At 47.0% G+C, this 27,888-nt stretch overlaps 2 protein-coding genes and 1 long non-coding RNA gene across 18 annotated transcripts in view; 2 read left to right on the forward strand and 1 right to left on the reverse strand.

Moving 5' to 3' along the window:
- Positions 1–27,888, forward strand: part of LOC147911555 (uncharacterized) — an 86,783-nt gene that overhangs the window by 48,715 nt on the left and 10,180 nt on the right. The gene's annotated exons all lie outside the window — the stretch shown is intronic.
- On the reverse strand, positions 1,874–27,279 carry LOC147911557 (uncharacterized). Of its 9 annotated transcripts, none has more exons than XR_015550882.1 (6): positions 19,497–19,581; positions 14,009–14,076; positions 12,687–12,801; positions 10,444–12,414; positions 4,032–6,921; positions 1,874–3,222 (listed from the first exon to the last, which is right to left on the reverse strand). It is a non-coding gene; the product is annotated as an uncharacterized LOC147911557 (long non-coding RNA). The 9 variants fall into 9 exon arrangements; XR_015550887.1 differs by lacking the exon at positions 1,874–3,222 and adding an exon at positions 27,029–27,279 and having other exon boundaries at positions 3,229–6,921; positions 19,497–19,625; XR_015550886.1 differs by lacking the exon at positions 1,874–3,222 and having other exon boundaries at positions 3,229–4,153; positions 4,534–6,921.
- Positions 12,796–20,762, forward strand: LOC147911558 (ral-GDS-related protein-like). 5 transcript variants are annotated; one of them, XM_087427963.1, is made up of 11 exons: positions 12,796–13,212; positions 13,870–14,060; positions 14,204–14,580; positions 15,355–15,570; positions 15,938–16,041; positions 16,526–16,595; positions 18,216–18,284; positions 18,709–18,783; positions 19,752–19,873; positions 20,076–20,176; positions 20,463–20,762. In XM_087427963.1, exons 2-11 carry the CDS (start codon positions 13,949–13,951, stop codon positions 20,603–20,605), a joined length of 1,389 nt encoding a protein of 462 aa, XP_087284089.1. In that variant the 5' UTR covers positions 12,796–13,212; positions 13,870–13,948; the 3' UTR covers positions 20,606–20,762. The 5 variants fall into 5 exon arrangements, with proteins under 5 accessions (XP_087284089.1, XP_087284090.1, XP_087284093.1 ...); XM_087427964.1 differs by having other exon boundaries at positions 20,481–20,762; XM_087427967.1 differs by lacking the exon at positions 15,355–15,570.

The raw sequence follows: 27,888 nt of genomic DNA on the forward strand, positions 1-27,888 counted from the left end.
GAAAAATCAATTGTAGGCCTGGTGTCACATTTCGGTTCTATGACCTGTTTTCTTCCTGGCATCTTTGCTCACTTCGGTAGGTTTTCTCTAGAATTTCACGTCATATTCTAAGGAACTGGTTCAATTTTGCTGCAACTAACTAGGCTGTTACTCTATTTGGACTTACCGTTGCAATCTTCTGTGCCATTTGTAAAATTCTCCTTCCAGGACATGATATAAATCCTGTGTCAGTGGTAGATTCATAACCCTTTGTGATGTTATTGCACGTTGCATTTGGGGGACAAGTAGTGGAGACATTTTCACAGTCACAACAACCGTTAGAGTGGAGGAGAGGATAGGAACTCTGTTTAGACCCTGGGCTGCCTCAAGTCAACTTGAGTCTTGGTTACTTGAATCCTTTCATGTGCTGAGTGTGACACTCGGCAAGTGGTACTCATTTTGTAAACATTTTTTCAATGGATGATCAATGAACATGATTGGTGTTGGTAGCTTATGTTATTAGAATAAAACTTTTCTTTCAGTAGGGATTAGTTAAAACTCTTTTGGAAAACCTTGGAGCAATCCTTTTGGACAGTCCTACTCAAGGTGTGGTCTCTGGACCAGCAGCATCAGCATCACCCGGGAGCTTGTTAAAAATGCAAATTTCCTGGCTCCACCTCAGCCCTACTGAATCTAAGTCTGGGTCCTGGGCTAGGAATCTGTTTGAACAAGCTCCCCAGGGGATGACGATGATGCTCAGGCTTGAGAACCTCTGCATCTCAGCTGCTTCTAGAATAAAAGAGTTCTCTGATGAAAACCCTAAGAATTTTTAATAAGACTTGATTTAGAATTTCTTGACCTTTATTTCATTCTTTTACATCAACTCAGTGAGGTGTCATGAGTCACCCTGTCACTATTTAAAGCCATGGTTTTCCATCAGCCAAAATTCCCAGGTTCATATTGGAATTCTTAAACCTCAGATTGTTTTCAACACCAGTTCTATTTCTAGTTCTTCCTTCTTTATCACCTCACCAAACCTATTACTCATTTTCTCTCTCCTCATGAAGCTTTCTCTCTAATCCCCTCCATCTCCTCTCCTTTTCCCAAGATCCAAGTCCCTTTCATATCTTCTTATCCATTGTCCTATCTCACACCCTTTCTCCATCATCTCTGGAAGCAGATGGCTATGATTCAGGGGGCAGATTTATTTGTATAAGATTTAATTTTTAAATTACTTTTAATTTCATTAGTTGTGATATTGAAACTTTTGTATTTAATCCAAATGAGATAAAATTATAAAGAAAGAGATTCATCCTCTAACATATGATAAAGTAAATAAAAATTTTTAAAAATGTGTGCCAAAACATGCATCTAAATTGTTCACCTGGGAGATTATGTACTCATTTGAATAAAATCACTCCATATAATATCTTTTAATTCTTTTCTCTTCCTTTTATTTTCCTTTTTATTTTTCTGGTCTTCTTCCTTTTTTCCTCCCTCTTCACACCTATACATTTTGTCCTTGGACTTTATTACTGAGAAAGACAAGAAAATTCACCTCATTTTCACTTTTTCTTCCAAATAGTATTTTTGAAAAGAAATAAAAGACATACCATCTTCAACTGAAGAAGAAACACCACTTTGAATACCATTTTGTATGATTTCTGTCATTTCACTTTGACCAACCACCTGGGGAAAGGATGAAATGATCTGAATCCATTGAGCCCCTATGTAAGCCGTGGGTCCTGAACTCACTAATGCATTGCTTCTGCAGGCCTCTGAAGAAGTGTTCTCCATTGCTGGTGTGCAATAGAGAAGTCCTCTGATTTCCAACATTATGATCAGTGTTTGAGTCGGAGGTAATAGAAACAACAGTTATTGTGACCTTATTCTGGCGAGTACTGAAATAGGCAGTTTACTGGAGTTATCTTACTTAATCATTGAAGCAGGCCTCTTCATACAGTAACTCTTAAAGCCATTTTAGTGACCAGGAAAATGAGGTTCAAAGAAGGGAAGTCACTTGCCCCTGGTCTCCCAGCTGGTAGATTGCAGGACGGATAGAGTCTGGCATACTAGGGAAAAACCTTCATGGAGGCTATTACAGCACCATGTTTCAATGTGCACGCGCATGATTGTGGACACACAACAGCAGTTGTAATGGGGTCTCATTTTAGGTTTCCCCAGGAGAAACTACTGATGGATAATTCTGGTCTTTAGATTCCATGTAATTTTCAAATCATGTACAAATATTTTGCACCCTCTTATCTTCCTTAACAGCTATAAATCCATATCCTTTCTGAATCTAAATCAGCTTCCATTTTAGCGAGTAATGGAATACTCAAATGCAAATATCGTAGATTTACTTTCCAATGAAAACCTATACATGCTCATTTGATTAAGGTGTTATTTTTAGGGAAAAAAAAGAAGTATATTCAAGTAGACAAAAGAGCCATATATATTCTGCAAAATATTGCAAAAATGTTACCTATTGTAGCTGCCCCTCTATGGCTGCAGGAAGTGAGGAAACAGTGAGATTCCTCTCTTCTGGTTATAAAGAGTGAGTATCAGAAGCATTTGAAGGGTCATGATTTTTACATAATGGAAACAATGGACAAAATGCCATTTTGCATTATTTTGTAATAAAGTTATTTATTAATAAAGGAGTGAAGCAATCTGCCTTATCTCATTTTGCCATTAACAATCTAGTTAAATGAAGCTTTGATTAAAATAATGCCTATCACTACTAAGCATTTATCACACATAAGGCATCCCACAAAATGTCATTCAGATGTTTTATTTATTTTATTGCATTTCCTCAAAATAGCCATAGCATGTAAATATTATCCTTCACATTTCAAGTTGAGGAAGAAGCAACCTAGAGAGGTTCTATATTCTCCCAAGGTCATCTCTTGGTATCTATGGGAGCAGAGGTTCAAACTCACGATTGTCTACCTGTAGATCAAATAGCATTGGCCTCCATTCTCTGTATGATATTCTCTTCATTACTTAAGAAGCTCACTTACCATCTCTATGCCACACTTTCTCCATCGGAAACAGGTTGAGGACAATGTTTGTCTTTCTTACCTCCAAATGGTTGTAGGATAATATAAAATCACACACAGGGACTGTGTTGAAAACCCAGTGCTGTAGAAATGCAAGAGGTACTAACCACTTCCTTCACCATCAACAAACCTTGGGTTGAACACTTTTGAATCTCAATGAAAGCAAGAAAGCAGTAGAGTCCTGAGAGAGAACAAAGATAATTTAGGTTAATAGCTGGCATCCACAAATGCCTTCTGGGTCTTGGAGTCGGCCTGGGGCTGACCTTTTTTGCCATCCTGCACATTGCAGAGTTCAGTACTGTCTCTTAGTTTCCGCCAAACCAGGTGCAGAAGTTCAATTAGGGAAATACAGTGTGCCACTGGCATAACTCCAAGATTTCCACTCTAGCCAACGGCCTTTCACATTTTTGATGGTGGAGAGACCATTATAAGAGTGGATAATTGGCCCTTGGGAATCAGATTCGATGTTTATTAAGGGACTGTTTCCTAGGAGTTTCATTCTTTAGAAAATAAAGTATTGCCAAAAAAAAAGCAAAACACGAAAGTTGGACAGAAACTCAAGAGTGAAACAGAGTCAACAATTAGAGGTGTATTCTTATTTAGTTGGGATTGTCACCAATGTCACATTTTAATGACACAGGATTTTAAGGTGCATGTAAGATTAAGTCTGGTGGCTAGTACTTGTGAAGTCTCAATTTTATGATGCCATCTTTGCCATTATTATTTCCTTGACCTTTTCCCTCCCCTCACCTTTACCTCGACACAAACACATACACACACACACAACCACCACCACCATCAACAACAGGGGCGCATGGATGACACAGGATGGATAAGGCGATGCTGCAGCTTAGCAGACTAAAAGAAGATGAGATGACAACAGTGATCTGAAGACAACTGTCTTTTAGGTTCAGCAGTTTATCTGCAGGCTTGAACTGCACGTTAGATCATTTTCTCCTTGGAGAGGGAATAAGCTGTTTAAGCCCTTACCCCAGAAAAGCAGCACTCCTCTTGTAGCCAGAGATTTGAGCGCTGTTTCCTGACAAAAGTCAGAGACACACCTGATCCCTTATTTCTCCCACCTGTTTCATAGAATCTTCAGCGATGATGGTCTAGTCATGTAAAACAATACACAATTTTCCTTATTACCAAAATTGCATGATCATTTTAGCAGAAAATCAGGTAAGCAAAGAGAAAAAAAAATGAAAACTGAGTCAACTGTAAGTTCATCTTTCAAAGATATTCCCTATTAATATTTTGGTGCTTTGTCTTCCAGCCAATTTTCCTCTTATGCAGATAAACATAAAAATTTCATTTCACAACGTTGGTATCCTATAATAGCTAAACTTAGTTTTTGCTCAAAAAATAGACTCCGATTTGATTTTTAATGTCTAGAGTACTTAATTTGAATTTATTATAATAGCTTTAACCAGCATCCTATCAACAGACACTTAAGAGTTTGGAAAATTTTCAATATTATAAATCAGCTTACATGGAAGTTCTTCTTTGGTTCATCATGAATTGGACAAGGTCCCATTTTTCTCAGACAACAGTGGGGAAGGGCAAGTCGGACCTGATTCCAATAACCTTGTGACGGCCTTTTCCCCAGTTAAGGACTCTTGAATCACAAATATCTCCAAAATTTCCAGCATAATATTTAGAGCTCCGCATACCACTATCTCTGTCTCCTCAAACAGCCCAACAGCTTCACCAGCTCCTGTGGCCCCAGAAAAACCACAGTGACACCAGGGACCTCTGCTACAGCAACCAGTTTTTCTGGAAACCACTCCAACCTGGAAGGAAGAGAATAAATCCCCCTTTTTCTGCCTCTGTTTTATGTTTCCTGTGTGACATGAGCTCTGCCATTTATACTTGTATGACTTTCCAGGGCTGCTGTAACAAAATACCACAAAGTGGGTGACTTAAAACAAAAGAAATTCAATCTCTCCCAGTTCTGAGGCCTAGAAATCTGATATCAAAGTATCAGCAGGCCCTTCCTTGACTCCCCCAGCTTGCGGTGGTGGCCGCTAATCATTGGATCATTGGTGTTCATTGGCTGCAGCTGCAACAGTCCAATCTCTGCCTCTGTCATGAAATGCTGTTTCCTCTCCAACCAGTCATATTGGATTAGAGTCCACACTAATGACCTCATCTTGACTTGATCACATCTGCAAAGACCCTCTTTCCAAATAAGGACACATTCATAGCTTCCAGGGATTAGAACATCAACATATCTTTTGGGAGACACAATTCAACCCATAGCAATAGCCTTGCTCCAAGTCAGGAGAGGAGGGTTTGAGTGTGGGAGACCATAAGTTTATGAGGTGGTTGCAAAACCTTGAAGACTCTGCCTCAGCCAGAGTCTCGTGTGTGTGTGTAGTTGTGCATCTTGCAATTCCCAAGTCAGTAGCCATGTAAGCCTTTCATTTTTTTATCTTAATATATTTTATTTAACCCAACATCTCCAAAGAATTATCATCTCAACATGTAGTTAATATATAATTATCATTGAGGTATTACACATTCATATTTTTATATAAAAGCTTTGAAACCCATTGTGTATTTTACACTTACAGCACATCTCAATTTGGACTAGCCCCATTTTAAATGCTCAATGGTGACATGCAGCTAGAGTCTACCAGATAGGAAAATATGGTTTAAAAAAATAGATTTTATTTCTTATAACGTTTTACAGTTATAGGTTTATCATTTTAGGTTTACAGAAAAATTAAGTGGAAATTATAGAGAGTTCCTATATATACCCTAATCCCCCCCAACATAGTTTCCCTATTATTAACATCTCATTAGTAATCTATATAACTTATATAACATTATTACTGTAACATTATTAACTACAAATTATTAACTTTAGTGTGGTACATTTGTTATAATTCCTGAACCAGTCCAGATACCTTATAATAAATGAAAGTCCGTAGTTGGAATTAGGGTCACTCTTTGTGTTGTACATTCTACAGGTTTTGACAAATGCATAGTAATATGTATCCGCCATTACAGAACCATATAGAACTATGGTTTCACTGCCCTAAAATCCCCTTTGCTCCAGGGCCATAGAGGTGTGTAAGTGTGACCTTTGTCTTAGTCATAGATGTTTGGGGTGATGGGGAATACAGGGGCTCCTTCCAGCTAGTATCCTCTGCTTTAGGGTGAGGAAAGGGAGGAATTTCTCACAACAGCATTAATAATGGAGGAAACCAATGTTGAGGGTGCAGAAGTGGATCATCACAACATATTGATCCCGGAATTAACATGGTTAAAAGAACTGAGGAAAAGGAAAGGAGGTCAATTTTTATAAAATCAAAATGCAACTTTATTTCTGCATTGATCTTGAGTTACTGATTTGGAATCTTATAAATTCAGCATGACTATTGATTCCCCAGGCAGGGACTCATGGGTTTGTGGTGTTTCTGCACTCATGATTGGTGTGCAGCCATGCATGGGTCACACACAGAGTGTTCTGTGGCTGCCCTGGGCCCTGGGTGTGTGAGTCTGTCCCTCCCTATCTTGCACTTTGGAGGCATTGATGCTGGATTGTTCTTGTCTGAGCCCTGAGTGGCATGGGCCCTGTCTGTCACCTTCACCTTACACCTGACATTGCCTCCTCTGATGCAGTTCATTTGCATCACTGCAGAGGTTGTTCATGCAAATGGCTTGTTGACTCAGGCTTGGGACCCAATCTAGCCAAGAGCAGATGGTCCCTGGAACCTTGTTATCAATGGACATGGATGAAATCATAGAGTTTAGGGATACCAAATAAAGGAAATGTGCATACCTCACTAAGACTCTATACACTCGTCCTTGGAGATTACATCCTGTAAGAGATGCATAAACACAGTCTCCTCCTTTCTTCCTTTTCAGGCACCTGAGAATGGCATCAAAGTAGACATGGTTTCATGTCTCCCCATCCCACACAGCCTTACCTGTGGAAATTTGTACAGTTCCAGCAGTGTTCCAATCTGGGCAGAAATTGCACATGTTGTTCCAGTAAGGGCTGCTAGAGACTTGCTCTCTCTCCTACAGGTGTAATTTGGGGTGTCGTTGCCCAGCCCTGAGAGCCAAGTGAGTGAACTCTCCAGTGTCCTCTGTTCATAGTGCAGGACATTATAGAGATCAACTCCCAAAGATATGTTGGGTAAAAAATGGTGGTTTCTGTTGATTTCCTCAATGGCAAAAACCAAGGCCACAACATACTTATAGTTCTTGTACTGAAACCTGCTGAGAGGGATGGGGCTCCTTAGGGAAAAGACTCAAACCACAATTATCTTCAAATCCAATGTAATCACTTAATTAAGGAAGAATGCCAAGCCAACTCATTCCATCTGTGGCAACAGCTCTCCTGAAGCCTTAGAATTTATAGCTAAATCAAGTAACATCACCTGGGCTCTGGAACATCCTCAGTGAATTCCACACACATGGAGAAAAGTGATTAAGTTTATGAGAAAAGTTTAATGAATGGAAAAGCAGATCACATTCAGAGTGCGTTTTGTAAATGGTTCTTTGGTTCAGGATCCAAAATGCTTGTTCATTTGAACACATCATCAAATGCTTCAGAGAACAGCAATAATATCAACGTGAGATTGGAGATAGCCCTGGGGAGGAAGAGTAATTGCAACTGAAGGCTCTGTGACAAGCAGAGAAGCACGGCATCTGTGGGCTGAGAATGGGGCAGCAGAAGGCTGGCAATCAAACTGCCTAACCTTCTGCCCCATGAAACTCGTGTATCTGCCATTGTCAACAACCAGGCAGCTAGGAAGAGCTTCAGAGCTCCCATGAAGAAGGATTCACCGTAAGGCAGGAACATCTGGGACAAGTTTGAAGGAGTTAAAACTGAAAACACTTAGGAGTCTGAGAGACACAGCCTTGTACAGTTTAAAAATTGAAAATGTGATTACCAAAACTGACTCAAATATAAAATAAAGAGAGAATATCATACAAATGTGGCCATGTGGTTTCAAGAGAACATTTGAGAAAAAAATTCCAAATATCCACCAGGCCTGGAAGAATTTACATGGGTCGTTGCCTGCACGCCAACTTGGCCAGGAAAAAGGTATCCTGAGCTGGTGTGAATGGAGAGCAGAGGGCGAAAAGAAAAGCATTAAGCCTCTCATCCTGCAGCGTGGAACAAGCTCTCCCTCCAGCATCCAGGTGCCTGAAGCTGCGGGGACACATGAGTTGAGCTTGACTTCTGCCCCCAGGAGACTCACCCCAGACCTTGCCTGACAACACACGTGTCATTATAAATAACATGTCAATACATTTGAACATTTAAATGAAATTCACAAATTGCCAGGAAAATGAAAGTTACCAAAACTGTCTCAAGAAGAAATGAGAAATCTGAATAGTCCCATATCTAAAGAAGAAACTGAATCCATAGTTTAAAACATTCCCACATTTCATCGTGGCCAACACTGCTGCTGGCAAATTCCACCAAACATTCAGGAGAGACATAATACACATTGACTCTAGCTCTTCCACAGAACAGGAAAAATGGGAAAAACTTTTTGATTCATTCTGTGAGAATAGCTTAACTTTGCTACAAAAATCTTACAAGGTCATTACAGGAAAGGAAATTTACAAGCCTCTTTTTTTTCTGGAACTAAACTCATGTATTCCTAAAAAAATTAACCTTCCAAATCCAGCTACATATTTGAAGCAGGCCACATCATGACCAAATTTGCTTTAAGCATTGCCATTCAGTGTGCTACTTCCTGAAAAAGGAGAAATAATAGTCTGGGTAACTGCGGTTATTATCTATTATATATATCATGTATAATCTACTATAAACAGAACTGGTCATGTTCTGTTTGTTGGCCTGGGTGGTGTTAACACATGTGTACACTTTTTGATAACTTATCAATCTTTACACTTGGGTTTGTGCTCTGTTCTGATTGTATGTCATATTTCAACAAGTATGTTTATTAAAAAGAGAAAATGAAAGCACAACAACGAATGAAAAACACAACAGTTATCCAATTGAGAAGTGCCCAGAGGACTAACCAGAATGTTTGGGGAAAACAAAGCGAAACAGACCTAACACGTTAAAATGCAGAGTTATTTAGAGTCAATACAAACCGGAAATTTACCTTATTGAAGGTGAAATTGTAGAGATATACACATGTGCATGTGAGTAGTCTATCATGTATACATACATGTATGTGATATACATAGGTACATGCATTATATATATGTATGAGTGTTTGTGGACATACACGCACATATGCTTCTCTCTATATATAGAACTTATAGGGGGTATATATATGTGTGTGTGTGTGTATCTATACATATACATACGGCTGCTCTGGAGAGGGAGGGAGGGACAGATGTTTACTGACCACCTACAAGGTTTCTCAAACTTAATTTTTCCAACATTTGAAATGTCATTTTTTTAAACTTAATATATGTTTCAATAATACATTTGTATTTTAATGTGTTATACCAGTATAATCCCAGCATTTGTAATTTGTTCATTAATGGCAGAATTCTCCAGCCTGTATGCATTCTCTTGATGCTGTGATGTAATAGGCTGGGCGCTGACAGCCTCCCTTTTGTATTCCACAAACCTCAAGTTTGTGGTCTCTCTCTGGCCTGCGGATTTGGACCAAGTTTCTGCACGTGCTCACTAGCTGTCCTCCAAAATTCACTCTAACCACCACTGTTGGGAGCATACACAAGGAAGAAGCCCTAGGGTGGAGGTGTGTGTATGTGAGGCACGCAGAGCACTGGGGGTGCCTAAGGGCCAGCTGGGGAGATCCATGGGTGAGGCATACCCCACAAGTCGTGGGAGACTTCTTGATGGAGTGCTCAGTGCAGTTACAGGATCCACATCCTTTAAAGCCCTCTAAGAGTACCTATCTGCCAATGCCTCCAAACTCTTCAACCCATCCAGACTCATATTTTTGTGCTCCAACAGAGGGCTGGAACTTCTCTTCTTGAAACCTGGACTTCCACAAAGGCCCTCTCTGTGTGTCATGATCTAAGACAGTGTTTTCAGGGGTTTCCATGCAGCAGCTGAAAGGAGCTTGAGCTGGTTCACGGGCCACTGTAGGGTCCAGAGCTGGGACCGAGGTCTGTCTGCCTATTACCAGATGCATGGGTGGGTGAGACTCCCTCTTGGTCCCTTGCCATATGGTGCTGGATCCCACTTCTCCCACAAAGGCACTTTTGTCTATGGATGGATGCCAAAGCATTGTTAGTGCAGGAGTAGAAAAACAGGAGGTGTCTTATTCCACCATGATACTGATATCACTCTCCTTTGAATTACAGAGACTCAAATTTGACTCAGTTTTTCAGGAGCCTGCTATTTGCCTACAATTCTCTACAACCTCAGACTCTCCCAGACCCACTCTATGAAGGACATAGAAAGAATGTTCTCAGATCTACTTACAAGGGCCAGGCAAATAAAAGCCAACAAATTGGTTCTGGTCATTCTGCTGGGAACAGAGGGCAGTGGACGTCTCATACATTCTGGTTTGGAAGCAAGACTTCTTGTTCTCTGTGGATGAATAAACAACAAGAAAAGAGAGCCTGTGGTAGGTAAATACATGCTTGATTCATATGAAAAGATCATCTCCTCCCCTTCAACTTGAAGGTTAGTGTAGGGAGAGAGCACGGGTAGTTTCCACTGTTCACCTTCTCCCTTAATATTCAGAACAGAGAATTAGTTTTATTTCGGGCGGCAATTCAACAAACTAAAAGATAAAATTCCTAACCCCTCTTGCAGATAAGAGTGACCAGACCAAATTCAGGCCAACAATGTGTGGCAAGAAGTATGGGGTGGGGGTTTGTGGAGGCTGCACAGATGGAACTGACATAGATGGGAGGGCCAGCATTAGACACATGTGACACCAATCCACAGGTGTTGTAGGTATTATCTGATATACACCTGACGATGTTCCTAGAAAGCTGTTTTTAGCACCATCCCCATTGTGCAGGTTGGGAGACTGGGGAGATCTTGAGAGGCACAGTGGCTTTTCCAGGACACAGAACTGGTAGGATAAAAGAGGTGTGACTTCAGCTCTGTCTCCTCAAAGCTGGCCACTGGTTCCACTCCCAAGGAGCTGTGGGGAGGGTGGTGATGGATATTTGTGTACAGTGATGGAGATGACATGGGCAAGGAGGGAGAGCAGCCAACAGCCTAGCGGGGGCTTTGGGTGGGTCTGATTGAAGGAAGGGGCCAAGTAATAGAACCTTGAAGAAGTGACCTCACTTCCTTGGTGACAGCCCCCAACAGAACTTAGAACTCTGGTTACCAGGCATCCACACTGTAACCACAGCCTCCTGTCCAGTTCATTTGAGTGGAGACACTCGACACAGCAGGATGTTCTCGTGTTGTGCCGTGACTTTCCGAGGCTCTGGCCCCCGGAAAGCCAAGAATGAGAGCATGTTAAGTCGCTTTAGACATTGGCTCAGCCCTCACGTCGAATGTCTGTGGCCTTTTGGCAGGAGGAACCATCAGGTAACAGCGTAGCCCAGGGCAGGCCACTCTAGGTCAGGCCACAACTGTGATCCCAAATGGACAGCCCCACACCCCTTGACCCTCATTTTGTGTGTGTGTGTGTGTGTGTGTATGTGGGAGGTGGAGTTAGAGAAGGTAGTATGAGGAGGAACCACCCTGAGCAGTAGCAGGTAGCTAAATGGTGGATATCTGGTGGTGTGTCATGTTCATACTGAAGATCTTGGCTGCAGGAGAGGAAGGTGAGTGCTGGGGACCAAGCTCTTCTACCCACATGTGACTCCCAGGCCGTCGAGGTGTCATCACATCCCTTCCCTGATGGAGACCATGCAGATGCCCCTCTGTGCCTGAACTGTGGTGGGGTTTCCCTCTGTGGCAGAGTCCAGGCAGGCCCCTGATGCCTCCTGGCCTGACTTCTGGGCACTGTCACTGCAGAGCTGCACCCAAGTGATGGTTGAGGAACTGGTAGATGGTTTCCAGTTCGCCATCTCCCTGGAGAGGACACAGGTGCACCAGTCCATCAATGAAGAGGGCTGGTCTGAGGTGAGTGTGGGTGCAGAGGGGTCTTCATACCCAGGACTCTGAGATGACCAAGGCACTACTAGAATGCAGACTCAAATCTGAGTCTCCCCTGGAACCCCCCAGGGTTTTCTCATTAGAGTGCTCCACAGTCCCACTCCCAAAGGATTCTGGACCTCCACTCCTTCCCACCAGCTACACAGGAGGGTAGAAAGTCACCTCAATCCTCCCGCTGGTTCACCATGATGTCATTGAGTGTATGTACCTCCTCCTCTCCCTCAGTGTGAGGATGAGTCCACCGTGAATTTCAATGAAGCCTGCAGGATGCGGGCCCTCCAGACAGGCATGATGGAGAAGCTGACAAAGTCCATCGCACCGGCTTTCCTGAGGAGGAACATCTCTAGCTTCACCACCTTCATGGTCAACTACTTGGCCTTAGACACATCCCACCAGGTCCTGGACCAGCTGTCTACTAGGTGAGTGGCCACTCCCTCCTCAGCACAGTGGTGACTCTGTCCCCTGCCAGCTGTGTGTCCTGCGAATGTCACCAAATCTCTCTGAGCCTCAGTTTGCTCCTCTGAAAAGCAGGGTGGGAGAGGATAAATTTCATGGGGATCTTGTAGGAACTAATGGGATCAGCCATGGCGGGTGCTTACCTGGTGCCTGGCTCTGCAGAGAGGGCTGTGGACGTGCTGTGGTTGTTCATGGTGTTTATTTCTCTCTTCCCCGTGAAAAGTAGTCTGCCTCCCCCATCTCTGAGATGCGGCCTTTCTGAATTTGGAAAAGCACATGGAAACCACCCTGTCAAGGAGTTGGAGATTCCATCCAGCTGGTCCTGGTCCTTTTCCTTGGGGTAGCCAGTCAAGGATCTCTGGGGCAGCAGAGAGGCCCTAGGCCCACTCAGGTGTCTGGGATGGTTCTGGGTGGACTACATTCATTCAACCATGTAGATTAAGCACCTACTGCATGCAGGACATTTGGAGACAGTAAACTCAGTGAAAGAAGGAGACACAATGTGTGGCCTCAATTTCCGTCTGAGAGTCAGACATTGACATTCGACATCATTCGCAGGTCTTGTCATCCACCGTCCATCCCAAGGGATGCCCTCATAGCCTCCTTTACATCTGGAGGCATCTCCCCTTATTCCAGCCAGGAGGGCAGAGCGCAGGACCACCTAAAAAAGTGAGTGGTCTTTGGGTCCAGAAGGACGGCCTCCTGTCTCTAAAGAACAAGCTGTGTGGGGAGAGATGGAGGCTGTGGCTGAGGTGAGCCTGTCAGAAGCCGCATCTCACGCATCTTTTGATTCCCATGGGAAGGCAGAGGTCCGGTGGCTTCCACTCCAGGAGGACAGGAGTCAAAGAGCTATGGATGGGTGCCAGGACCCCTGGGAACCAGAGGGGTGGCTGGGCTGATTTCTCCCCTAGAAACCCATTCCCACCACAGACCCATTTTAATCTGCCTCCCCTTCTCCACATCTACCTCTTCTGACCACCGCCTCCAGGCCCAGAACAGGAGGTGTGTGAGCAACCTGGTCACAAATCTGTCTCAGTGCTCAATCCAGTTGCACAAGTGCATGGAGGGCTGGGGTGGGCTGTGTCCCAGACCTTCAGGAGAAGAGTGTCAGTGGGAAGAGAGTCACAACAGACTCTGTGTCAACCTGCTGGATAAGCAGGCCTGCCACTGCCAGGACAGCCTCACAGGGGTCAGGGCTGCCATGTGGCTCTCACCTGGATGGAGAGGGGCAGGCATAGGGTCCAGTCCCAAGCCAGGGTGCCTTGGGTGAGAAGTGTGGAGGGAAAGGCCAGGCCTCTGACTCTGTTGCCCAATTGCCTCCCCCAGTGCCATCTCTTCTCTGGTGGGAACCTGCCTGGACCCAGGGCAGGATTTCTGGGAGCTCCTGCACTATCCCTGCTTCAGCATGAAGCTGGCCTCTCTGCATCTCAGCTTGCCTGGCTCGGGGCTGCAGGGCCACGCCTACCTTCTCCAGGTCCAGCTGGAGCATCCACGGCCCATTGAGGCAGAGCTGGAAGGTGAGGCGACTGCAGTCTGGGAAGACAATTTGCAGAGTGTTCAGAGGCTTGGTTCACTTCAAGGCAGTGGGGTCTTTCCTGGCTTTGACAGGCACAGGGGAAGTCAGCTACTTGAGTGACACTGTTTCTTTCTCCTGCTGCAGTACCATCTCCAGAGCTCCCTCCAGCTCCAGCGCCAGAGCAAGGGCCAGCTCCATGGCTAGATCCAGCTCCAGCTCTAGTTCCACCACCTGTGCTAGAGCTGGAGCCAGTGTCACCTCCATCAGTCCCTCCAGGGCCAGAGCCACCACCAACCTCAGCTCCAGCCCCAGTGCCAGCTCCTGAGCTGGAGCCAGCTGGACCATTGGCTCCAGGGAGAATCCTCCCTCCACCTGGAGAGATAACAGCAGAGCCAGATCCAGCCCCAGAGCCCGCCTGCCCCTGGGACGTGACCACCAAGAACCTGCTGAGGGAGGAGAAGCCTGACTTCTTGGAGTTCCCTCCCCGGCTGGTGGCAGAGCAGTTGACACTGATGGATGTGGTGAGCAGCGGGGCTCTCAGGGCAGGTGGGGCCGGCCTTCCCTGTGCCATCAGCTGCCCCACACCTGCCATTTCCTGATCCAGAATCCCGTGATCTCGGTCCAACCTCTTGCTTCCCCACTTACCCCTCATGTGACCTGAGCAGCCTTCTTAACTCCCCAGCCTTTGCTGTCCTCATGTGGACAGTAGGGGTGGACTCTGAGAGCAGCTGCCGTGCACAGTGGCTGTGCAGGTGGATGAGGGGGAGCAGAGAGGAAGTTGGGCAGAGTCTGCGCTTTGGTGGGGGAGGGGAGCACACTGAAGCGCTGTCTCGTCCTTGGGTAGTTCACTCATTTGCCCAGGAGGCCTCAACAGCCTCAGCACTAATTAGGCACCTCATGTGTACATGACTACAAGGCAGACAAACAAAGCCCCTGGTTGCTGCTGCCTTGGGGGAATGTGCATCTGAAAGAGGAGTCAGACCCCAGGATGGTCAGAATGGGTGGAAGATGCCCCTAGAGATGGTCAAGCAGAGGCCGAGTTCTGGTGCTTGGAGGAAGTGAGACTGGGCGGCGAGCAAATGCCACTTCCCTGCGCCACAGTATCGGTTCCTGGGTCATCCTGTGCTGGGTGCCCTCAGGGGACACAGGCAACACCCAGGGACTCCCACAAGCCTCAGGCCGCATTCTCAGCTTCCTGAGCTCCAGCTCTCACCACTGACCCAGCCTGGGACTGGGGGCTGTGGATGCTGAGCTAGGCTGTGGCAGGGCTGGGTGACACTCCCTGTCCTCCCCAGGAGCTCTTCAAGACAGTGAGGCCCCACGAATTCCTGGACTCCATCAGGTCCCAGTGGGACAACAGGGGCAATGAGCACCTGGCACCGACCATCCATGCCACCATGACCCACTTTAACAGAGTGGTCGAATGTATCATCACCACCTGCATTGGGGACCCGAGCATGACGGCCCAGGACAGGGCCAGGGTGGTGGAGCTCTGGATCCAGGTGGCCAAGGTAAGATGTGGGAGGCTCTGGGATCCCCTCTGTGTAGTCGGGGGAACTGCCCCTTCTCCTTTCTCAGCTCTCACGTTTGAAGTCCGTGGTCCGAGCCTTTGCACAATCCTTAGGCCCCTCCTGCCAGGCCTCGATGACCTGACTCCTGGTCCCAGTGGTGGGAAGCTCACACCTTCCTGGGCTCCTTCCTTGGCTTGAGTTGAAATCCTCCTCCCAGGGAGTGTTCCTCATGAGGGTCCAGCTGTGCCTTTTCCAGGTTCCCTGAGCCGCTGTCTCATCCAGAACAGGAGACGTCAATGAGGGGACAGAAGCCAGAGGAAGCAGGGCTCCAGCTCCCCCTCACAGCTCATTCTCTTCCCTTCCCCAGGAATGCCACGGCCTGAGGAACCTTTCCTCTCTCCATACGATCTTCTGGGCTCTGGAGGGCCCCTCCATTCAACGTTTAAAAGAGACGTGGAGACAGGTGTCCAGGTGGGTAGGCCTCTCTCCATGCGAGCACCACCTGGGTGGACCAGACACCCCCCACAGGGCTGGCATTGCCCTTCAGTCAGTTGGGACCTCCTGGGAGACAGCAAACCCTGGGGATAGGGTCTGACCTCGTTGGCAGGCTTCAAGTCTTTCTGAAAACTTAGGCCAGTGGTTCTGCTTCAGGAATCAGTTTCCCTAAGTGACAGATCGTGGCTTGAACCAAATTGAAGATTTTCAAGTGTTTGCAGCAACAGAACTCTCTGTCCACGTGAAATTAAGACTGTTTAAAACACATCTGCTGAGAAAATAAGAGAATGGAGGCCCCAGGTGACAATAGGAGAGCCCTTCCCCAGTCCCAGACACCTCAGGGCTCAGACGACACAGTGAAAATGCTCATCCAGGCTGTCTGGATCTTCTGGGTTTTCAAATAAAAGGGATTTACCCTCAAACCACTCCACAGTGTTTCTTTCCTTTTTTCCCTCCTCAGGAAGAACTGTCAAATAGTTAAAAAGATCTTCCAAACATGCCACCGGGAGAGCAGGAAGCTTCTCAAGGAGGTGAGTGGAGGCTGGAGATCTGGAAGGACAGGAGGTGAGGTGGGGAGGGACCAGGCAGGATGTGCTTTGGTAAGTTTTTCACTTAAGGTTCCCCGAGAAATAACGGTCTGTCTTGTCCAGCTGGACAGGAAGCGGGGGGTGTGAGCTGCAGGGGCAGGTGGGGACTGTTTGGGGCAGGAGGCCTTGGTCACGGGATACAGTGGTGTCGCCTGGACTGTTCCAAGAGGTGAAGAGCTGGCAGAATGAGCAGGTGTCTGGCTTCCATGCGGACCCATCAGCTGGCCCTCATCATCCTCCAGGCTGGCGGGTGGATGGAGTGGGTGGGGGTTCCTTTCTTCCTAAAGCAGCCCAGTCTGTCCTCAGGAAGCCAGGCCCCTGCTGCTCCTTCTGTCTTCGCTGCACCTCTCAGGGGAGGGCACTCTGCCTGCCCAAGGGATGGGCACTGTTAGGTCACACAGGCCTTGTGGACACAGGGGATGCACAGCCTTGGGCCAAATGGTGGATCTGGGACAGAACTGTGTGCTCTCTGGGACTGTGCAGTCTAACCCGATAGTGATCACTGCTGACAAACCAGTGAGTCTCCCCCAGGGCGTTGTCGTCAAGGATACGCTCCAGATGGCAATGAGAATTATCAGGGAACCTACAGATTCTTAATGGACCTTCCTGACAGATTCTTAATGGCCTCCATCGAGGCCCTGGCAGGAGGGGCCTAAGGATTGTACAAAGGCTCAGACCACAGTCTTCAAACATGAGAGCTGAGAAAGGAGAAGGGACATTAGAAGTGTCCAAGTGAAAAAGGATGCAAATGTCACCATTACACAGTGCCGTGGTCAGCCCCTACACTGTCACTCAGATGTGGCACAAGGCGGTCCCCTTGTTGAGTGAGTGAAGGAGGAGTTCTGTGCAGGGACTATACTGAGGGGATCCTAGGGAGCTGAGGCCTTTGGCATGGCCTCAGGTCCAGCCTGGTGTCAGAGAATCCCAGGGGGCTGGAAAACACAGAAGCCACTTGCATGGGACCCCGAGACACCTTGTGCCTCTCCAACCATGGCTCAGGTTGACTGAGGGCCTCAACACACCCCGAGAGTCCAGAGGACAGGACATTGGTCAGAGGTGTGTCTGGAGGAGGAGTGAAGGCCGGGGGCCAGGGCCTCTGGCTGCGAGGGGGAGAGGTCTCCTCTGTGGGCCCCTGAGCAATTCACTGCCCCTCTGTGGGCCTCGGTCTCCTCATCTGGGAAATGGAGGGAGATGATCTGTGGTGCAGGCCTCACAGGGGTGATGAGGTACAAGGGGGAGAGGAATGTGCAGCAGCTTTGTGCTCCTCCCCCTTGAGGGGGGAGGGTACAGCACTGGTGACAGTCAGATGACACTGAGTCCTCAGGGGACCATGGGAGGCTTGGGGAGTCCTCCTCAAACTTTCCTGATGAGGAGAGAGGCTTAGGGGCCTGGGCAGGCCTGAGGGCACAGAGGAGGGAGTGTTGGAGCTGGGAGTGATTTAGCATCAGGGCACCCTGGAATGGGAGCAGCCATAGACACCAGATGTCCAGGGTCCAAGATCAGGGCCCTGGGAGACACGGGGAAGGGAACATGGCCTCCCTGAGCCTGTCCTTGACCCTGCAGGAGGTGTCATCTGTGAGGGCCACCCATGAGATGGACCCGCAGGGAGCCCAGGAGAGGCAGCAGCAGCAGGTGAGGTGGCCTGAGGGGGAGGGTCCAGGTGTCAGAGGAGGGGTCACTCTCCTCACGGCTGGAGGCCTCCCTAAGAGAGGGGTCCCTCCTCCTCCAGCCCAGCTCCAGGAGCCCAAGAGCCTGAAAGGCCTGCCCTGGAAGTGACCAGGAGGAGGCCTGGAAGGGCTGGGCCCAGGATGGTTTAGGGAGGGGAGGGGCAGGGACCACATACCCTGGGATTTGCCAAAAGCCGCCCCTGGGAGGTGACTGGGGAAGTTGGGTGGTCCTGGAGGGGGCAACTGGGGGGAGGCCGCTGAGGGTCCTAGGCTGTTCTCTGTGGGAGTCTGTGGTGGGCAGGAGGCTGGGGTGAAGGGATTTGGGGGAGGGTCCATGGGGGCACCTGAGAGGTGGGATTCATCTCACCACTCCCACCCTGATTTCACAGGGTGTCGTCCCCTTCCTGGGCATGTTCCTCTATCACCTGAAGCTGCTGGACATTGGGATGGCGGATGATCTGGAAGTGAGTGAGCCTAGAGGTGGGGCCAGGGAGCAGGATCCTGAGGTTTGGGTGGCGAGAGCCCTGCACTGGGACCTGAGCTCTCAGTACCTGGCAAACCTCCTCTCATGAGAGCCCCATTGCCACCCTTGGGAGCTGGGGAGTCAGGCACATCTTAGCAATGCGTGAATAGACGCTCCGCATAAGCCCCCCACCAGTCTACCTGGGCTGGTGAAGCTCATAGCTGCCTGCCTGCAGAGCTGCAGGAGGCTGTGTCTGAGATGGATTCAGCCTCCCCATCGGGCCCTGCCCCTGGGGGAGTGCCATCAGCCCCCGCAAGTGAGGAAGCACTTCTGTGTTCCAGCTGTCCCTTTCTCCCTGAGGCCTCAGTCTCCCCGTCTGTCATCAGAGAGGGTGTGCTACAGAAGGTCTCTGGCCTCGGCTCCCCTGTCCCTCCTGCTCTGGAGCCCAGAGCCTGGCCCAGTGTCAAGTTCTCTTTGTGGAAGGTCTGCCCTCTGCTGGGCCCTGACATTCCTGCAGCCTGAGAAGGGGTGTGATGGGGGTTGGTTCTGGGCTTAGGGGGCTGTTTCTGATGGACATTGGCTGTCTCCCTTCCAGGGAAATCGGGTCAACTTCCAGAAATGGTGTGACGTGAGCAGCTATGGGGAGGGTGGGGATGTGGAAATCAGAGACCTCCCCTGGCAAGACTTTCTCTGGCCTCATCCCTTGGGTCTTACATTTATTGGGAGAGTCAGATCCACAAAGCTGGGAATCCCATCACGTTGGCGGGTGCGGGAGGGGCTGGCATCAAGGACACCTTCCTGGATGAGGAACTAATTCAAGCCAACTGTGAGGACAGGCAAGTCCTGAATGGAGAGGGAAGGAAGGAGGTTCCCGAGTGAGCACAGACCCCAGACCAGATCCTCACTCTGCACAAGTCCCTGGCAGCGTTCCCCACCCAAGCCCTGTCTGCATCCTGTCCTTCCTCCCAGAAATTCACACTCATCCGGAGGATCCAGCTGCTCCAGCAGGCTGCAAATGCATATGACCTGGAGCCCGACGAGCGATTTGGGGCCTGGTTCCAGGCCATGGAGCCCATCAGTGTCCATGAGAGGTGAGGGGGACAGGAGTTGGGTGAGGGCAGGGCAGACTCTCTCTGATGGCCAGCTCCAGAGCCTGTGGCCTGGCTCGCTGATCAGCCTCAGAACTCGTAGCGTGGTGACCCATGGGGCACCGGGACTCAGCTGCTGGCAGACTCTGGGAGGGGTACCTGAGGTGTGGCTCCTGGTAGCTCACAGTTCCACTCTGTCCTGTAGCTACTGCCTCTCCTGCCGGCTGGAGCCCGCACACCAGAAGGCGAGCAAAATGCGGCTCTTCAGGAGAAAGAGGAACCGGACATCCTCCAGTTCAGGGCCGAGTGAGTGTCAGGAGCAGCAGCGACTGAATCCAGGCTCAGTACAGCTTCGGGCTAAGCATGGGCCTGGATCCCAGCTCCAGTGCTGACCAGGCCTGGGACAGGCCGCTCCCCTCTCCTCTCTGGGACTCGGTTGCCTCCTCTTAAATGGGTGATGCTAAATGATGCCTCCCCCATCAGGGACAAACGGGGTGCTGTTGATGGACTGAGCACTCGGCACAGGGTTTGGATAAGAGTGCAGGGGGGGAGGGAGGTGTGCCGTGAATCTCGGGGAGGCACCCCAAAATAGTCTGTTTCTTCTCTTCAGCCACCGTGCCCTTGGCGATGAGCCATAACCCTCTGGAGACCACAAGTGCAGCTCCTCCTGACCAGCAGGGCCACTGGGACCCTCGGGGTGCACCGGGTCAGCTCTTCCGCCCCAACCCCAAGTAAAGGAGGACATCTGAAGACTTTCCCTGGTTTCCCCTAAAGCCCCAGATGGAGGGCACGACCCCCCTCCAAATCCCTGACATCTCCACCCCAGGGACTGTTTATCCATTGAGGAGGAGCATTAGTATATGTTTAAGAGTAAATATCAGATTTGAATGTTGCAGTAAGTTCTGTTTCTGTCACAGCCTGGGTGTTGTGGTGTGGTTCTTTCACTTCTCATGCTCATGTAAATGAGACACAGAATCTCACATTCCACCTTGAATTAAGAACTCATGTATGGTCAGAGCTTATGGTATGTGGGAGAAGGGAGGACGGCCAGTCCCCTCCCTGGCTACTGAATGACACTCTCAAGTCCCCCTTCCTCAGAGGACAGGTGCATTTCAGTGTGGTTCACCTGGGCCAGGAGCAGAGACAGCCCCTCAGATCTCCCTGGATGTAGAGGTTGGAGGGACTTTCCCAGGCAGAGCAACAACCACTGAAATGTAGATGTCTTTCAAATACCACTTGCCAGGACCATGTCCTTCCCCAGGACAGCGGCTGTCTTTCTACAGTTTTCCAGGAAGATTGAATGTTTTCTGCTCCTCCCATTGAGGTTTCTTTTGACCAAATATTGGAAGTTACCGTTTTCTAATCAGTCTCTGGATTTGCATCAACACTAAATGAGGAAAAAATGTAAAAAGATAAAAGTTTGCATGTGGAAAACACAAGGCCAGAGGAAGACCATGTGCTGATGGAGTAAGGGTCGACAGGACATCCCCATCAGGACGCCTCTAGGGCTCCCTGTTCACCCTTCGCCTAGACTGGAATCCTCCTGGGATCCTGGCCCATGCCATGGAAGTCCTTTTCCCACATGTTTCATATCCAGAGGAAAAGATTCATGATGCAGCTTTTAAACCTACAACAGGACTTTCTTCCATAAACCTCACCACTCCCTGTGAACTAGGATTTCCAGCATCCCCGCACTTCCTTATATGATTCTTTTTGGGCAGAAATTCCCTAGAAGGCCCCCAACCTCTCTGTCAGGTACATCGTGGCCATTCCTCCCTGGCTGGGCCTGATGGATCAGGGGTGAGCTCTGGTTTGCCAAGATAATAGACCTTAATCCTGGCCACTGAATGACCCACACTGTCTATTGCTGCCTAGGGTGACATCTGGGACCCTGGTGTTCTGAGGTCCATGGTCTCAGACAATCACTAGTTTACACACTCAGTCGTGTTGTTACTGACTTGTCCCAAAGGGGCAGCTGGGCCTGAGCGCATAGACCACATAGCCCCTGGGATGACTGTGTTCTTTTCCCCAGTCTGTGCTGTGGTTATGTGGATGTGTGTTATAGGGCTGTGAAACTTGCCTGTTGGGTGTTTTTAAAGATGAGGCATGAGAGCGGCAGGTATAGGAGTGGGTCCAGCAGGGGAATGCAACCCATCTTAGACAACACAGACACAACAGACACAAACTTACCAATTAAAATACTGAAACGCTTCCCACATGGGTGGTAAACAGACACTACTCTGAGCTCACCCCGAGAACCCACCCTACGACTAGGAGCTAAAGCGTTACCACCCGGCATTTTGAACATCATGCCCTGGAAACACCCTGTAAGACAAGGGCCATTGTCTTGAATTCCTTGGTACTTCTTCCCTCTCCTTTCTGAAGGCTGCAAGTGTCACCCAGGAAGGCCTTTTCAGTTCAGCCAGATGCAGAGTAGAAATCCTGGTTCCCACAGCCCAGGCCCTTCCTGCCAGGGCACTGCCATCCAGGAAAGAAAGAATTCACACCTTGGTGTAGACATGTAAACACACACAGGCATATCCCACCCAAACATCAAGATGCATGAACTAGTAAGAGAGTAAAAGCCACTTCAGAAACACATCAACCAATTGCAAAAAAAGGGTTTTTTAAAGATCCTGACTCAAATAAAATCCAAAACCAGGAAATCACCTTGAGAATACTGGGGGACTTTGGATACTGACCAGATAGTTGATTATAGGAATGACACTTTTATTTTTGTGTGTGATAACATTATTGTGTTTGTGTTCAAAAAATCCTTCATCTGTAAGAGAAACTGAAAATATTTACAGCTGAAATGATGTGCTCTCAGCCATCTCAGCTGGTTAACTCTAGTGGGGTTGGTGTGAGGGTAAACGAAGCCAGATGGTATACGAGTTGACAATTTTTGAAGCAAGTGACAGGTTCACAGAGGTTGATTTTTCTCTACTCTGAGATTTAGAGATTTTTGAAAACTTTCAGAACACAATTTTGATACAAATAGTATACTCGGTGTTCACGTTACAATGTTACAAATTAAAACACTGATTGAAAATATAAAGGAAGGCTTCTCCTTCCTGACCTAAGGAAGCTCTCTCTCAGTCTCGTTCTGTGAATGACCTGATGATGCCACCAACTGTTCACTTACCACATGTTTGTGGAGTAATTCCTGTGTGCTCTGTGCTGTGTGCAAGGTGAACACATTTCCAGGACTCTGGATCTAGTGTGGGAAGGAAGGCAATGAGCCTGCTGCCAAGGTTCTCTCCGTGGAAAATAATGCCTCCAGGGGGTATGCTCATTTTTAAGATTCCAAAATCAAAGCTACACAGGTTTGCCAGGTAAGAAACAAGAGATGCTTAATTCATGATACAGAAATGACCTATGTCTGAATTAACATGTGACAAAGAAGAGAAAGATTGATGGATTTTATGTTAAAATTAGATGCAAAATCATAGTTCTGGCCCCTGGCCTAGTGGTTAAGTTTGGCAAGTTCTGCTTTGGCAGCCCACGTTCTGTTCACAGGTGTGGACCTACAACACTCAGCAGCCATGCTGTGGTGGTGACCCACATACAAAGTAGAGGAAGACTGGCAACAAATGTTAGCTCAGGGTGAATCTCCATCAGCTAAAAAAAAAAAAATTACATGCAAAATCAGAATAATTTATGGAATCAGATTTAATATATATTAAAAGATAAATCTCATTCAAGTAGGTATCATCTCTTCATTGAGTTAACACTCAATGAAAAAACAGATATAAGTTCAAAAGACTAATTCCTCAGCATCAATTATCCTATCAATTTTAATATAAAAAGGAAGAAAAATCATGGTAAATAAAAATTGATGTTATCATGAAAGGTAAAGATCACGCTGGACGTTACAAAGAGATGCTGTGAGAGTCAAGCCTGTCTCATGGGGAATATCTCAACCACATCACTCTCTTTTTCTTCAGTACCGATGTTGCTTTCCTCACTGTGTTTTCAGGATGCCTTTCTTGCCTCCTTGCTCTCTCTGCCTCCCGGGCAATCTCGTCTGTCCTCGAGGCCACAGTCACTCCCTCCCATGCTTTTCTTCACTTTCTGTGTCTGTCTCCTGATATCTCCAAAAGGTGCTCGTTGCCTGCAGAGGGGCTATGAGAGACCCACACCCAAACCAGGACTCATCTCTGCCCAATATGGACACTAGCCAGGGGTGGGCTCAGGGCTGGTGTGCAGACCCCTCACGGCCACAGCCCAGGGATTCACCTGGACCCCCCAGTGCAACTGTTTTTAAGGTATTTGTGAATCCAAAGGACTTAAGAGTTCTCCTTCACTGCTGCAGGCCTGGAGTCCCTGCAGACCCCTGTATCCACAGACTTGCTGGGAATTCTCCAAGGTCTCCTCCCATTGACTGCACATGACCTCACTGCCAGGATGGGAAGCGATTCTAGTAACTGGCCTCTGGAATATACAGCTGCTCAGCCTTCAGACTGTATAGAACTTCAGTTTTCTACTTGGTTTTAGTTTCATGGTCTCATTGTTTCTACTATGAAGTTAGGACATATTTTTTGAGCTTTCTCTTTAAAAACAGAATAAAATGCAAAATTTGAACAAAGAGGAGGATGGAGACTACCATCCATGGAGAATGTTCGCAGCTCATTTGGATATTGCACCCTCTTTCTCTCCCTGGAGAAATGTGTCTCAAATCATACTGTCCATTACAATCATTGCAGAGTTTTTATAACTCAGATTGCTGGAACTCAACCCAAGTAGGTCTGGGGAGGCAACGGAGAATTTTCATTTCTAAGACGTTCCCAGCTGATGTTGATGCTGCTGATATAGGCATCACACGTTGAGACCGGGATTCTGGGACACTATCAAGCTGATGTGTCACTATCAGTGCAAATCAGGAACAACTTGCCTCCTCCGTCTTGCTTAAGGATGTTATTCTCTTCCCTTCTCTATCATTGTCAACTATACACATGCTGGTACCCTGTAACCTACGTTATTGGGACACAGAGATCCAAGGACTCCATAACTCCTTTGAGTGTCCCATCTCTAATGAAATCACGCACTCTTCCACCCTTAGATACTCACTTCCACACCCAGAGCCTGTTTTCAACCAAAATTCTCCTGCTTGCAAATCAGTAACTCAGAAACACCACATTCCCACCACAAATTTCCACATTTCTAGTTTTTACACAAAAAACTCTACTGTATATAACCATTCTTTAAGAAAACAGATTACTCCAGTTAGAGTATCTTAACAAGGCTCTCTTCCTTCTCTCTTCCTACTCCTACCTATTAATCTTGGATTCTGTGGTCCATCATTTCAATAACCCACTGACCACGCTCCCTAATTCTTTACTCTCATCATATCTGCCCTGCAAGCCTCTGACTTTGGATGATTCCAAATACCTGCCATGCCATGTTGACACATGCACTGAGGATCACCGCTGAAGAGAGAGCACACGAGGAGCCTGGGGGTCCCAACAGAGAATCAACAGCAACCAATGGGCCTCCATGCATTCTCTAATGCTTCCTGAATGCTCTGTTAATTTCTTTCCATTTCTTGAGTTCCATAAAATTATTTTCTCTTGACCTACTGCATATCTCACAGACAAATTGTTAACCACCACACAAGAACTATTTCACACTCCAGTCATCAGATCTAGAAATTTTCCTCATAAGCAATTTATTTATCACACCATTTCTGTTGATTTATACAGATATATTTCTTTCTTAGCTAAAACCATTCTGATTTTCATCTCATCTTTCCATTTCAATGACCTTATGCTTTCAATACTCGCAGTACTTTCAATCACCTCCCTACTGGGATCATGCCTCATGTTTCAAATATGCACAAATCTCTACCATCTACAAACCAATCCCTCATCCATTGTTCCTAATGCCCCTCACCCTCGATGTCCTCTCTCTCCTCCTCCTGCCAGGGACTCATTGTGAAAAGTTCACTTACATCCCAATGCCTCTGTTTCCACACTGGCAACTGATCCCATGTCCCCATTCTGTGGATGCTTCTCTTGCTAAGCTCACAGGTCACGGCTCTTACTATTCCAATGTGGCCTTTTCATTATTTGTCTGACATGTCCTGCAGTAGCATGTGACTCTGTGGCCTTCAAGTTCCTTTGAAAGCTCATTTGTCCTTGGGATCCACCAGTGCTACACTGTCCTTCTCCTGCTCCAAACTTCCTGAGTCACTTCTTGGCTTCTCTTTATAACCAACCCACAATGCCTGATGCTTCCCAGAAGTCAGCCCTGCTCTGACATCTGCTGTCCACCTGCACCCTCCTACTAGGCAATCATATCCATTTCCCTGGCTTCAAATACCACTAATGAGCTAAAAATGTTCAAAGAATCAGCACAGATCTGACTCTGCCCCCCAGACCCAAATATCTACCTGCCCACTCAGCCCATCAGTGATGACTCGACTCACAGTGTCCAGGTTCCAAATTGAAAAAAACACTTTCCCAAATAATTCACTTCTCTCTCAGTGTTCCCATATTCACTTGTTTGTGCTAATATCCTGTCTGTCCCTGAGTGTCATTCTGGACACTCTGCCACCCCACATTCATATCAATGAACCATCCATCCACCCTCCTGAATCCTCCTACAGATCCTTCACTTTTGGATTATTTCTAATCACCTTTCAGAAATGACACAAAATACCATTCCCACACAGTGAACTCTCCTGCTCTAGCAACCTAAATTACAAAACTCCATTTTTCCTCTTTGTTGATATTTTTTTCTACTTTACTTATATGTGCATCATCTCTTTCTTTCAATATTCAGTTCTCACTAAATGGGATACTCCATATAGACATGACTAATGTAGATTTTCTAGATGTTTCCCTCAACAGTGTTCTCATATGGCTTTGCACACAAAAAGAGCTCATATATTATATCCGTCTATCTATCTATCTACCTACCTACCTACTTAACTACCTACCTACCTATCTAATTCAAATACTAAAAGTTCACTTCCTGAAATATTTTAAACCCATCCACTTAACTACATTTATGCAAAGATATCAAGTTTTTCTGGTATACTGCAATAAATTGGCAATTACAGCTTAAGATTTCCAAATCCTCTCTCCCTGTAATCAGCCAATGAGATTCTAGTTACAGTGATCTGTTTAAAATGTAAAACTGATCAGTTCACCTTACCTTTTAAATCCTCAATTTCTGTCTTCAGCAGATATTTTTCCTGTTGTCCTATCATAATTATTAATACTACCCTTTTCATTCCTCAATATGTTCCAGTTTGGAGAGAAAACTATTTGGTTGTTCTATTTATAGAGCACCTACTACATGCAAAACTCTGGTGTAAAACCAGTGATCTACAAAAAAGCTAAACAGACTCACCGCCCCTGTTTGACCTAGTCTTAACGCGAGGAAAGACATAATAAACTGTAAAGAATTTATAACATGCCATGTGGAAATAACCACTGTGATGAACAATAGGACAGAGAGAGAGAGTTTGGGCTTGAGTACATTTTCAAGGTTAGCTGTGTTTGTGTGTGTGTGTGTGTGTGTGTGTGTGTGCGCGCGCGCGCGTGCATGTGCTGATGCATGCTGCCAGGATAGGATGAGTTGCTTTCTCCTGTGGGGTGGGGGAGCCTCCTTTGCTTTGGGAAAGTTCCTCTCTGTGCACCTACTATGGACTTTGTCATCCATGTGTATTAGTCACGGTTGTCTAGAGAAACAGAAATAGAATATATATAAACATAGAGATGTGGAGATGTATTACAGGAATTGGTTCACGAGGTTATGGAGGCAGAGAAGTCCCACAATCTGCCATCTGCAAGCTGGAGAACCAGAAAAGCTGGTGGTATAACTCAGCTGAAGTCTGAAGGCCTGAGAACCAGCACCTCTAACGTCCAAGGGCAGGAAACAATGGGCGTCCCAGGTCAGGAGGAGAGAGTGGACTCACCCTTTCTTTTCCTTTTTGTTTAAACTAATTCTTGCTCATGTAACAGTATTTTTGATGTTTCATATAGGAATCTAGCTTCCTTTCACATTACTCA

Source organism: Ceratotherium simum, unplaced genomic scaffold (genome assembly GCF_057802395.1).
Source record: "Ceratotherium simum simum isolate JZ-2026a unplaced genomic scaffold, ASM5780239v1 HiC_scaffold_43, whole genome shotgun sequence".
In the NCBI taxonomy this organism is placed as follows: Eukaryota; Metazoa; Chordata; class Mammalia; order Perissodactyla; family Rhinocerotidae; genus Ceratotherium; species Ceratotherium simum.

Excerpts from the sequence above, each read along its gene's own strand:
- LOC147911558 (XM_087427963.1), top strand. The coding sequence starts at position 13,949 with ATGAAGCTGGCCTCTCTGCATCTCAGCTTGCCTGGCTCGGGGCTGCAG. Across the intron at positions 15,571-15,937 it reads TCTGGATCCAGGTGGCCAAG|GAATGCCACGGCCTGAGGAA; the intron begins GTAAGATGTGGG and ends TCCCTTCCCCAG. Across the intron at positions 18,784-19,751 it reads GGATGGCGGATGATCTGGAA|AAATTCACACTCATCCGGAG; the intron begins GTGAGTGAGCCT and ends CCTTCCTCCCAG.